The sequence below is a fragment of the Grus americana genome, chromosome 5 (genome assembly GCF_028858705.1).
Source record: "Grus americana isolate bGruAme1 chromosome 5, bGruAme1.mat, whole genome shotgun sequence".
Classification (NCBI taxonomy): domain Eukaryota; kingdom Metazoa; phylum Chordata; class Aves; order Gruiformes; family Gruidae; genus Grus; species Grus americana.
Window position 1 is genome coordinate 32148332 of NC_072856.1, and position 12547 is coordinate 32160878.

The 12547-nt window shown below is 36.9% G+C and overlaps 1 protein-coding gene across 11 annotated transcripts in view; it reads right to left on the bottom strand.

Moving 5' to 3' along the window:
- The window catches only part of PCNX1 (pecanex 1), a 93790-nt gene that overhangs the window by 65072 nt on the left and 16171 nt on the right, over positions 1–12547 (bottom strand). For 9 of the 11 annotated variants that reach the window (XM_054828944.1, XM_054828948.1, XM_054828943.1 and 6 more), the window contains exons 4-6: positions 10940–10985; positions 10119–10208; positions 6773–8473 (exon numbers count right to left, since the gene is read on the bottom strand). In XM_054828944.1, the coding sequence (XP_054684919.1) occupies positions 6773–8473; positions 10119–10208; positions 10940–10985 (1837 nt within the window). The remainder of the gene's footprint in view (positions 1–6772; positions 8474–10118; positions 10209–10939; positions 10986–12547) is intronic. The other 2 variants (XM_054828946.1, XM_054828953.1) reach the window with 1 other exon arrangement.

Sequence of the window (12547 nt, forward strand, 5' to 3'; positions counted from 1 at the left end):
AGCTCTTCTGTATGGAGTATCTGTATCTCGTTTGTGTTCAAAACCTGAGAAAAGCCATACTTCTCACATGCATTCATGGATTAACACCACCACTTTCCTTGCAGCTGAGGCATTTGTAGTTTGTTCTCTTGTGCCCTAAGACTATTTTAAAAAACATACTTGTAAGATTCCCAAGTAGAAAGGAGTCCGTTCAGTCCATATCTTCAGTATACAGTTATTAATCACCATGGATTATGCACCATTGAAAGACCTACAATTGTAAGGATTTCTTATACTTCTCTGATGAAAAAGCAAAATATTGGCTTATAGTATTATAACTTACAGTAGGTATTCAGTGAAAAATATCACTAATGCCAACTTCTGAAGAATAGAGATGTGGGCAGCAAATGAGAAACGATGACGAAGAGGGAAATCTCTAAGATACAAACTTTTGCTAGAAAATAGGGCAGAGGAAGACACCCACACAATTTAGGAAGGAAAGCTTGTCACAAAAAAAAAAAAAATTGAAAGAGAAACAAGGGAAGTAAAGCCCAAGACTTCAGTGTTGTGGTTGAATGTATGAAAAAAAAAAACCACAACAAAAAAACCCAACCACACACAAGTTTGAGATTAGGCCAGAGGAATATCTGCAATTACGTCGAACCAGTCACTACAACAATGTGAAAAGCAAAACTCTGTCAAGCAGGGTATAATCAGGACAATGAAACCATCTGTTTTGAATTCTGAACCAATCATTTTCACAGACCAGCTTGATAGACAAATTTCTATACTAATACCAAAGATAAAACTAGGAGTCTCAGTTATTCTACTTCACTGTACTTCTCACTTGAATTATTCCACTTTGAAAAACATTATGTGTTACTCACACAGACTTCTTGAATATTATGTTGATCAACTTGGAGTCAAAGAGCTAAAGCTATGATCTAATCTGATCTCTTGCCCAATATAGTGTCTCTATCCAGGAATTTGGGTATCAATAGCTAGTAGCGTGTTCATACAGCAAACAAATGTTCATAACCTACATTAATGTTTATGAAACTTAATTCTGACTTTGGATTTATTCACCTTAAGGAAAATATGCTTTAAATCTTTAGAACACACAGCCTTTCCAGCATAAGTGGTATTGTATATTAGTATATCACACACACAGAAATAATGTTTGTTTTGAATGGGCTTCTGTAAACTGTAACACCAAATGTTAATTAGCAGCCAACTTTGATATATCCTGGAATTACATCTCAGCTACATTTGACAGCAATGTGAGCACTTCCATTACAAAGTTCAGAGAGCTCTCAGAACTTTCCTGGCTGTATGCATAATGATAAATCCAGGTGCATCTACAAAGGAGCATGAAAAAAATTGGCTTATAAACTTGTTAGTAGACACAGCTTCATTTATACCAAAAATTCTTATTCAGCTCCTGTTTGAGATTAATACTTGGCAAATTTATGAACACATGCTACTATCAACAAAATTGAACCATTCTTTCCAAATCAATTCAAAATTATTGCAAGAAGTAGTTGCACAAATACTACCAATCTAAGACATTTAAGTGACTCCCACAGCAATGCAAAGTATTTTAAAAGAACTAGTACTTCTGGTTTCTTTGGGACGCTTGAAAGAATTTAGCAAGGGTCAAATTTTATAAATAATATTCCCAGGTAAACAGTTACAAGTGGTGTATTTTGCTTTATTTTTAACTTTTGGTATATACTGTAATACTGTGGCATGCATTTCTCATCAAGTATCCTGAAGTTCCCTCATGCAGCCCTGCAGAACTTTAGGTAGAGTATCTACTACTCTGTAGATGACATGCTAAAGAGTATGTTTCTACCAACAGGAGGTCTCTGACCAATAGTACTCAGGGTGTTTGCCAAGCAATTACAGACATTCCTGGCTCTCAGCAGCCGCTGCTGAGAGTTGGACAAAACCTGAAGTTTTTGTTTGTTTGTTCCCCATCACCACCTTTATGGAACCACAAAGTATTAGAAAGATGGTAGTTATTTTGGTCATGTCATCTAATGACAGTCCCTGCGTTATCCGTAAATATCAGAAAGGGGGCAAAACAGGCAGGACGGAGTCCCTACACAACATACTAAAACCGCGTTTTGCTTTAGTAGGTAGTGATTAACAATTAGTAGATGTAAGATTCATTCCACGTGTTATTTCATTGTTAAGTTCCAAAACTGCAGAATTCCATTTCAGCCTCACACACCACTCCTAATGCTGTTTACATCTTTTAAGCATTTAACTGCAACATCTCACCTCTACTGAGATGACAAGATATCAAAAAATCAGAGGTAATTCTATAAAACTCAACCTTTACACACAAAAGCTGTGACATAACAACGTTACACTTGCAAAGTCAGACACTGGGAAGGGCTAACAGTAAAATTTCTATGTTATGCTTAAACCAAATGCTGTGTACATTACGACACTGCTAGCTGACGTTTAAAAATCAAGTAGTGGAATACAGTCTTCTGGTTCCAATAAAGAAACTCCTATGGAAGAGAGCCCTTTCTACTGGCTGATTTGCTTAATCTGATCCAGTTACAGGAAGGGTCCTGCCAAACCCAGGCATAGAGACAGCTAACATACACACAACCAGATTACAGTAACATTACATGTTTTTCAGTTTCTACAATTTTCTAAACTCCTTCAGAGTTTGATTTCTCATGCAAAACTGTGTGGCTTAGCAGTTTGAATATGAACTGACAGACTCCCAGAAAACAGACCAGAAGCCCCGTCTTCTGTAACTGTATTGATTCCACCTGCAGAAAACACAAACTAAAGCTATCAGAAGCATGGAACAGCCCTACAACACAGGCAAAATAAGTAATGACTGTATACCATATGCAACATATGCACAGTAGGAAAAAAGTGATATACTGGTAACAGCTGACATGACCATTGGCTGCATAGCAGAGAACCAAACTGTACTTTTAACTTTCGAGAGAATACTGTCTAACGATTACAGGCAGATAGGCTAAGCATATATGTATAAATACATGCAGACTGAAAAGATGAATGGGTTTCCGCATGCCATATGCACTGCAAGATTCTAATCCAAGCTCACAAAATCCTATTTTGCCTGCCTGTAGCAATGCACTGCAGACCACAAAACACAAAAGAACACACTATGAGCTGTTACTTCAATATCACTATGCAACGCAAAGAAGGAAAAATGCATTACATTGCATGCAGTTTTATTTACAAAAGGGTATGCAACTCAGGAAATTAAAGTAAATCTTAAATTACAGCAAGCTGTGAAAGAGTAGCGACTTTAAGTGTGCATCTTTTACAGTTAATGTAGAACTGGGGGAGAACACTTCAGGTCAGCTCAAGTTTTGTAAAACATCACTGTATCATACATGGCATCATGTTGGTTCTTGAAATCTTTGCAAACAGCAATCCAGAAATATCACATATCCGACAGAAACCAGGCCAGGAGAGTAACAAAGATGGTACTTCCAAAATATCACTAGACATCTAGGCAAACTTTTACACATCTAAACAACTACATCTAACCAAAACCCATCAATTCACTAGCTACTTTTGGAGGCTGAGTAGTTAAACAAGGATAGCAACTATTGTAAGACATCTTCCACTTTTTTGTTATACATCCACCACATGTATTTAATTACAGAATTTTCAAATGTTGTTTGTCTGCATTTTAATGAACTGCAATTTCTATTCAAATGCACAAGTTATCATGTAAGAAATGAGTCATTCACCACTTCCTGGCATAATAAGATAGAAATGAAACTGCTAAGTTGTATTTGCTGAAGTAAAATATGTACAAGTTTGTACAGCATCCTGCTTAGTAAAAGATTACTAAAGGCCATATCCATTATGAAACACTTTTTAGCAGTTACACAAACAAGAATGTACTTTTTTAGTTCCCTCCCTAAAGATAAAATGAAGTTATTATTACTGATTTAAGACATATTTGAAAAATATGAACTGAAAGCTGCTCACTGAAAAAGAAGATGTGGTATTAATACCAGTCTTTTGGTTATCCAGCATGCATCTGTTAATTACTTGTTTCTGAAGAGTTATCATAAACAATCACAGAAATTTAAAAATATTTATATAAAATTATAAAATAACCCTTTCACCAGGAGGTTCGACCAGACAACTTCTAAAAGTCTGGATGAAATCCCATCCATCCATTGGTTGGATCTTATGAAAATCTGAACCAAGTTTATTCTTTAATTCATCTGCTACATATAAAGTAACTTCTTAATTTTCTCAAATAATTTCTACACAAATACATACATATGATGCATATTTATATTACACATGTATGTCTTTAAAAACACTCCCAAAAGCTGAAGACAACTCAATAGTGGGAAATACTGAATATAAAGCAACTTAGAATCTAAAAAATTAAAACATTTTCTCTGATTATTATTAGTCACAGGTAAGAAATAAGAAAGCAATGATTAAAAGATACAGCTGTTACAAAAGTCATAATATAAGCCATAAATTTGGGAAGAAAAACCCAACAAAAAACCACACAAAAGAAAAACCAGTAGAAACAAAGGACAACATGAAGGAATTATTCAGATTGGTCATGAACAGGTAAATTCAAAATAGTTACTGGCTTGATGCTAGACATAACTGTATAAATATTTAAGTAATGCTAAAGAAAAGTTACATTTTTGTTCTACTACGACAATCACTTCTTAGAATCATAAAGGGAATATTTCCTATTCTATTGGTAATAGGAACCATAAACTACAGCAAGCATTACTAATCATATGATGAACCTGAATCCAAATAGCTTTTGAAGTCAGCCTGAAACCCATGGGTAAGTAATACTTGGGTGCTCACCATTTATTAAGAACACTAACTTCAAAATTACCATTATCTAAACAAAATTGAAAGTGGAAACTAAATAGTTTGGCAAGAATGACAGCAAGACTTCCCTGCTTTAGCTGCTACAGATTTGGATCTTTAAGATTGCTTTTAAATGTGTTAGGGTTGGTCTTCCCCACCATTTCACTCCTTTTAAAGAGCAATAAAGATATTTGGCAATATACAGTCATCACATCAATTCTTTCGCACTACTGATGACTGGTGAGTGCATGTAAAGTCTGGCATGTTCTGTAAGGTAAGGTATATTAATTCTCCTTTGCATGTAAGGAGAGAAGAGTTTTAAGCTGTAATAACGCAAACCAAAATGAAGTTAAATCTTGTGCTAAGGAGAGCACAGAGTCCAAATGGTAAATACATAAAGCAGATATTTTATTAGTAAAATTACCCTCAGACATAAAGAGGAGCTGTCACTTTAACAAGGCACACTAAGAACGTGTGTCAAGTGTTCAGCTTGCAGGGTTAGTACTAAAAGAGCAACCTCTTTCATCGAAGCTACTGCATAGCTCTGCGTATACTGGTACTTCCTGTCTTTCTGTTATTCCTAGTAACAAATATATATGCATCTAAATATGTCTGAACTAATCGTGAATCAGTCAAATTTGATCAGTAATCAGTAACACTTTCCCTACCTCCCAAAATTAATTGTACTGATTTTTAGAGTTTGCTCTTATGTCAGTGTCAGGAGGGATGGGGAACTATTGGTCATATCTCCTCTCATTTTGAGTTGCAAGTCTCACCTTTTAAGATGGAGGAGTCACCATACTTTGCTTTGGCAGACTAAATAACAAGAACAGTCAATTTGTTACAATTTCTTAAAAATATGTCTTTATCTGAAGTACAATTTTATGAAGCATTTGTGTGCTTAGCTAACAAGATCTAGATTATCTGGTTAGGTATTCCCCTCAAACAATCCCAAAGGTCAGACTGAGGTAATTAGCAATCCCATACTGCTCTGAAAAATGTACTTTAAACCCACTTATCTTCCATGACACAAAAAGCCTTCTAGTTAAGGCAGTCAATATGGCTAACCAAGAAAAAAAAAAAAAGACTAAAACATCATTGTAAGTGATAAAAAACTATTAAGCGCTCCAATTATATTTTTTTAAATGCCCCTCTTAATCTATATTAATACCAGCAACTACAGGTAAGCTTAGTACTCACATTATACCCAGCAAAGTAGTAGTTATAGAAAGTAAGAGCAAACTACATTCCTCTCTCCAGCACAGAAAAGTTATTGTGTTCTCATTATGAGGACAGAAAAAACCCCCACAATCCCCAAAGTAAACAACACTGTCTAGCCAACAATGGCAAGGCTAAGCAAAAATCAAATCCCTAGGAGAATTCAACTTAGTAACTAGACCATCTAAGAATGCACAATTCAAGGCAACATGGTAAGGGTTTGGGGGTTGGGGTTGTTTGGTTTTTTTGATACCACCTCAAGCCATGCCAGAGAGTTCACCTAAGAGGCAGCAGTAACTTCAAACAATCACTTCCATTTTCCAAGTTTTCTAAACTGAGCAATCTTTCAAACAAAATAGTCTTTCTTACATTGTTAACTTTTTAAATAGTACACATAATTTGAAGTTTGAGTAATACAATGAAGCAGGCCTGATTTGATCATGATTAATATTTTTAAGATACAGCTCTGCTTAACAAAGACCGCCAGTTACAAACCCGTAACACCTCTACCCACAGATTTCATAACATTTGTTTGAATTCAGCTCCCATTTCTGTAGATCTTCCAAGATGTTATGAAGGAAATGCTTTGTCAGTTTTACTAGGCAAGAATGAAGAAACAGGAAGACGCTTAGGTATAGCTGTAACTTCAGTCATAGATACCAGACTCACTAACACAATACAGCAAGGTACTTCTGGCAGGTCATTTACTTACCTCCACTTGCTGATTCTTGCTCTTCCCCTTCAGGAAACGTAGCCTGGCTTGGTAAGCTATTCCTAGAACGAGTGACTGACTCTAAGTGTGAAGCCCTTCCCAACAGAGATAGCTCATCTAGCACCTCTCCTTCTTTGGCTTCCAAATCAGATTTTGAAGTGGTTAACTGTTTTATGTTACCTGGTGCCATTAAACTATTTGGGTCATTTAAACAAGCTACAGTACCACTGTCCAGGCTTAATACTCTGGCACGATTCTTGGCACTGTTTGTGCTAGAAGTCCGACGTGTAGACCGTTTTTTGCTAATTCCTTCAGAGCTTACATGAGTTTTATGAGCATTTTCAGGGTCTGTGCCCCCACGTTCTTTAGAAACATATTTGGTCTTTAGAGCACTGTACTTTCCCTCAGGAGACTGGCATGAATGGGAGGTGGTGCTGGAAGAGCTATCACTGCTGAACTGGTGAGCTGACTGCATACTTGATGTCCTGCTCAAGTCGCTTTGATCACTGGAGTCCTCATCGTGACAAAACACAGCACTGTGAGGTTTAGTACCAGATACAGCTCGGAAGGAAACATATTCCCTGTGCCGACTTGAATCAAAACTACTAGCCCGCTTTTTTCCTGTCCTTCTACGGCTGGACTTGTGGGTAGAGGCTGTTCGATGTATTAAACTAGAAGATTTTGGTCGAACATCTCCTTCTTTTTGTTTTCCACTTGTTTCTTTAGAAGATCTTGAATCTACTAGCACAGCTAGTTTCTCACTCAGCTCATCTCTTTGTTCAGCAGCCTTCCCAGGTGGCCTGTCAGCTTGTGTAGTCAATTCATTGGCATGCGGGTTCTTATTGGCCTCTTCTGAAGCAGAGGCCCCAAGACCTTTCTGACTGTGCATCTCTTCAGACGCATTAGAACCCTTTACCTCTTGACCACCACTGTTAGTGCTCACTTCCACAGCAGTCCTTTCACTACTAGTCCTTTTGTCAGTAGTAGAACTACTGTCATCCTCTGAGTCAACACCGCAGTCCCTTTTCTTACCATCCTTTTTCTCTTCTCTAGGAGACTCCTCCTCGTGTTCTGACAACACACTTTCTATATGTGTTGAGCTAGTATGTTCACTTTTATAGCTACTGATGGTACTGTTAGTGTCACGATCAGTCCCACTGCAGTAGCTTTCTGTTGAACCACTGCTTCTTGTACTCAGGCTTCTCAGACTGTCCACACTTTTGTCTGCTTTCAAGGATTTGCTCTTCCCACTCTTAGCCAATGGTTGAGGGCTGCTACTTTTCAGAATGTCATCTAATTGAAAAACTCCTGAAATGCAAGAGTTCTCAGCCAAGGACTCTCTGGATCCAGAAGGGGGTTTGGAAGCTTCTAACTCACTGACAGGATCTAGTCCTCGTCTTTGCTGATAGAGAGGGAAGTCATTTAGTGAAGCATCTGGAAAAGCGACAGCAGAGCTAGAAGTCCTTGGTACACCTCGTGGTCTATGATCCTTCCTATAGGAGTGAGAATGCAGAGTTACAAGCGAAGCTACTTCTGTGTCACATGCACTGGTTTTAGACTGGTCCACAAGCTGGTTGTTCGAGAGGCACACTTTGTCACTGTTGTCTCTTGGCAAATCCTGTCCAGAGGATAATGAAGGTTGGATGGAGACAAACGAGTCATTCGACACCAGACGAAAAAGCTTCCGATCAGTTGCCAAATCTGTTTAAGTACACATTTAAAGATATTCATGTAGAATGTTCATGTAAGTTATACAATCTGCTTTACAACTGCTTGTTTATATCAGATAAAGTAAACTGACAAATCCATTTGCAAGTACTATGCATCACATTACCATTTAAAAGATTTCCTACCATCTGGGAAAACCTGACAGAGGTTTTATAAAAAAGAAACATCAACACCTGCTTAATCTTAGCAGCTAGTAAAACACAACACAATTCTGACAAGTCCCCCACCTCCTCTACTGCTCATGTGTCTCAGACTTAACATTTTTATGTACCCCAAGATTTCTTAATTATAAAAGGGTATCCTGCCTTTTATTTCCTACATGCAGCAAACTGTTTCACAACCTTTAAAATTATTAAAGAAAATAGAGTAAACTCCATTAACTTTGAAGTCACACCCCCCCCCCCAAAAAAAAAAGAAATTTGAAAAAATCACCTTTTGTACCAGATTCCAAGCCAGCTCACAGTTAGCAAGGATGCAGGCACTGGCAGAGGTCTATTGGTACTACAATGAAACTCCCTACAAAGTTACCAAGTTTTACTACCTCAAACTAGTACTGCTAAAGCAAATCATGAGGATTTGCTGTTAGCTCTTGGTCAGAAAAATTGCTTCTGTTATCCATCACAAGCAGTCCCCCGTAAAAACATCCACCTGCAGGCAGTATTGAAAGTCAGGCTACTTTCCCTTTTGGCATTGCCACTAAAAATAGAAGATCTGGAGGCCAAGTTACTACAATTGCTAAATTTTTGTAGAGTGTATTTGCATACATGTAACTTAAAGACACTTCACACACAGTTCAGTTACTCAGCTGAAAGTAGTAGAACCCTGCTGCCTATTACAACAGCATGGCCACCTGGAATCCTCTATTTTAAACATACTTCCTGCACTAAATCACAACGTAATAACTGAAAGGAACCCATCAGTCAGATTAGATGGGCCAAAATGAACTATAGTATTCCCAGGGTTAGCTTCCTGCTAATCATCAGGTACTTAAAATCAGCAAACAAAAGACTTCCCTACAGTTTTATGCTCTGTTTTAGTCTGAGCAGATTTTTTCCTGGCAATGAAGCTAAATGAAAAATGAGATCCAAAACAAAATTGGACAGCTGAAGAGTACAAACTAGCAGTTTCCTTACATAGTAGGAAAAAACAATTACAAAACCGATAGCTTACATATTAGAAGCAGTCTATAGCTCCAGAAATGCAGGATTATTTACTGTACAGAAAAGCATGCCTGATTTTAAAAAAAAAAAAATATTTGTCTCTACTGGAAAGTAGGGCAAATTAGTCTACATTGAATTCCACGAATCCCAGGCCACTTTCAGTATGGGAGATCATCCAGATATGTGCAAGCTAGCTATCTTTCAGCAGTAAGGAGACAGTAAATATTTATTACCTGCTGGAAGATGCCAGAGCAAGAAACACACAGCCAAAGAATAAAGTTAAAAGTATTCAAGCTATGTATCCCAGGAACTTAGCGTAATTAAGAAAAGAAACAGAGAGCTTCAAGATACCCTTTCTTAGAGTCTATCAACAAATTGCATTAATTTATTCAGCATGTTAAGCAAAGGGTCTTTGGTAACAAAATACCATGTTTAATATGCAGAAGAAGAAATTTTACCTTGTTCTTCACTCCCTTCTTTACATAGGCTAGAACTCTGGCCAAGACTTAAACTGATATCATCAGAGGTCTTGGCAGTGTCACTATCTCCTGTGAATTTTAAGAAAGAAGAGTACTAGTGCTCAAAGCATTAACACATACATCTACATACACTGCAGATTTCTCACCTGTCATGAGAGACTGTTGCTTTTATTTTTTCATTTGAAGGTAAATAATAATAATTACAAGTAACACAAGATTTCTCTTGTCTACTCTATTTCTTTGTTTTGTGTATAAGAAAGTTTATTCAACTACACAGATCTTCCATGATGAACTGGAAAAGTATCTTACACAGAACCCAACAGAAATAAAGATTTTTTTCTTAAAGATATATCTACTTGAATATTCCTTTTTGCATGGCTGCCAATAAAAATGAGGGGTAGATTGTAACAAAATACTTGTAAAGATAAAAAAAGGCAAGGAAAGATCAGGAAGGTGACAAATATTCACATCTCATTTTCTTTTGTATTATTTTTGGCTTAATAAATTTACAAGATAGCAACCAACCCCTTGGCTCTGCATTTATAAGCAAAAGAAAGAAAACCCCTGTTGTTACATGGAAAACAGAGCACGGATTCCAGGATATTCTCTCCTAGTGTTTTAGGCACGTAATTTGCAACTCCAAAGAAGATTTCTTCCAATTAGTAAATGCTATACCTACCTAGCTCACAAAAAAGTTTTGAAGATGAACAAGATAGACAGTATTTGGAAACAACATAGTAAACACTAGTGATTTAAAGTGCTACTGCAAGGTAATTTTAAGTAGTAGTCAAAAATCTCACCTTTGATGGTTGCTGCTGTTCCCAGACGAGATAACCCAGATCCAACCTAGAAACAGGAGGGGCGGGGGGGGAAGCGCTATAAACTTTCAGAAATTACCCAACTGTTGTTTCCTATTACTGCAATACATACATTTGCCTATACAGGTAAGAGAGATTTTGAAAAGCACAAAAGCATTCAATAGCACAGTGCTCTAAAATCCTTTCTGACTCAGAGTGTTTCTACTGCAAACATAGATGACAAGGCATCTAATTATGCATCCAACTTTATCACTGCATTATTCTGTTTTATAACCAATGTACGTGGAGATTTTACTGTGCTGATTTTAAAGTTTCTAATCTAGGAATTTTCCTTGAAAATATTTAATGTGGAAACAAATTACTAGTGTGGTAGTACACTAATAACTGCTGTTGTAAAGCTGAATGTTTAATACAGTGATCACAGGTGCCTAAAATGCTTAAAGAAAACAACATGTTAATATAAAACTTATCCATTCAACATAGCAAACATCAAACTGCTCCCATTGGAAAAGATACATATTTTTACCAGGGTTAGTTTTCAGGTCTGTCAGAGTTGATCCAATGACCAGGTAACTACAAGAACCTAAGCACTGGTACACGGAAAGTGGCAGCAGCATGAACAGGGAATATGGCAGCTGCCAGCTGGTAGCTGAATAAATTTAAATCAATTTAACCTAATCATTTTATTGTATCTTATTTCTCCCTTCCATTCCTGCAAATGCAATTTTTCTTTTGAAGACAGTTTCCTAGTACACAGATTACAGTTACCTCAAAGCAAGTAAACTGGTTAGTGAAAGACTGTGCAGTATTCCTTGATCTATTCTTGGATATTAGTTACAATCATATTTCAAATTTATACTATCTGCTTTTCAGTCATGTGCAACGGCCAACCAGCAGACATGTACCTCCTCCTATGAAAACTAGCTAGCTGTTTAGGTTTGCAGCCTGCTTTTACTACATACATCCTGTAATCTCTAGCAGATTATTTTGCAGAGGTGCTAAGGAGAATTTACTCCTTCCTTCAAGAATATTGTCAATATCACCTCTCTCGTAGAACTCCAAACAGCACACAAAAATGCATGTGTCAAATAATTAAACCATTCGGAAATAAGATAGGAGAAAAGCACTAAAAGGGAAAATCTGAACCCAAGATACGCACAAATGATGGCAATTTGACTTCACTATATACTTATTATGATGCTGTTTTTCAAAAATCCCTAGTTCAAATTACTCTGGGGAAAGAGCATAATTCTACTATTTTTTCTCTGTAAGCACAGCAAATTTAAGGTAATCTGAATATGTGTGCAGATTATATTCAACCATACTACAGAAGAACAAAGGTTTTGCTACGTGTAATGCAAAAAAGCAGCTGGAGCTTGTTTAATGCATTTTCTTTACTATGCTGTCACCCACACTTTTAGTTAGTCATTTTGCCATGTTTCAACCTCAGTAACATGCCTTGCTGAATGCAAACACATCAGCATGGGAAAGCTATTTCACACAAAAAAAAAAAAATGAACAGAACTCAGATGCTTACTGCTCACATACCCTTTTCATGCTGCAAATTCAGTCACAGGGGACTACTGACCA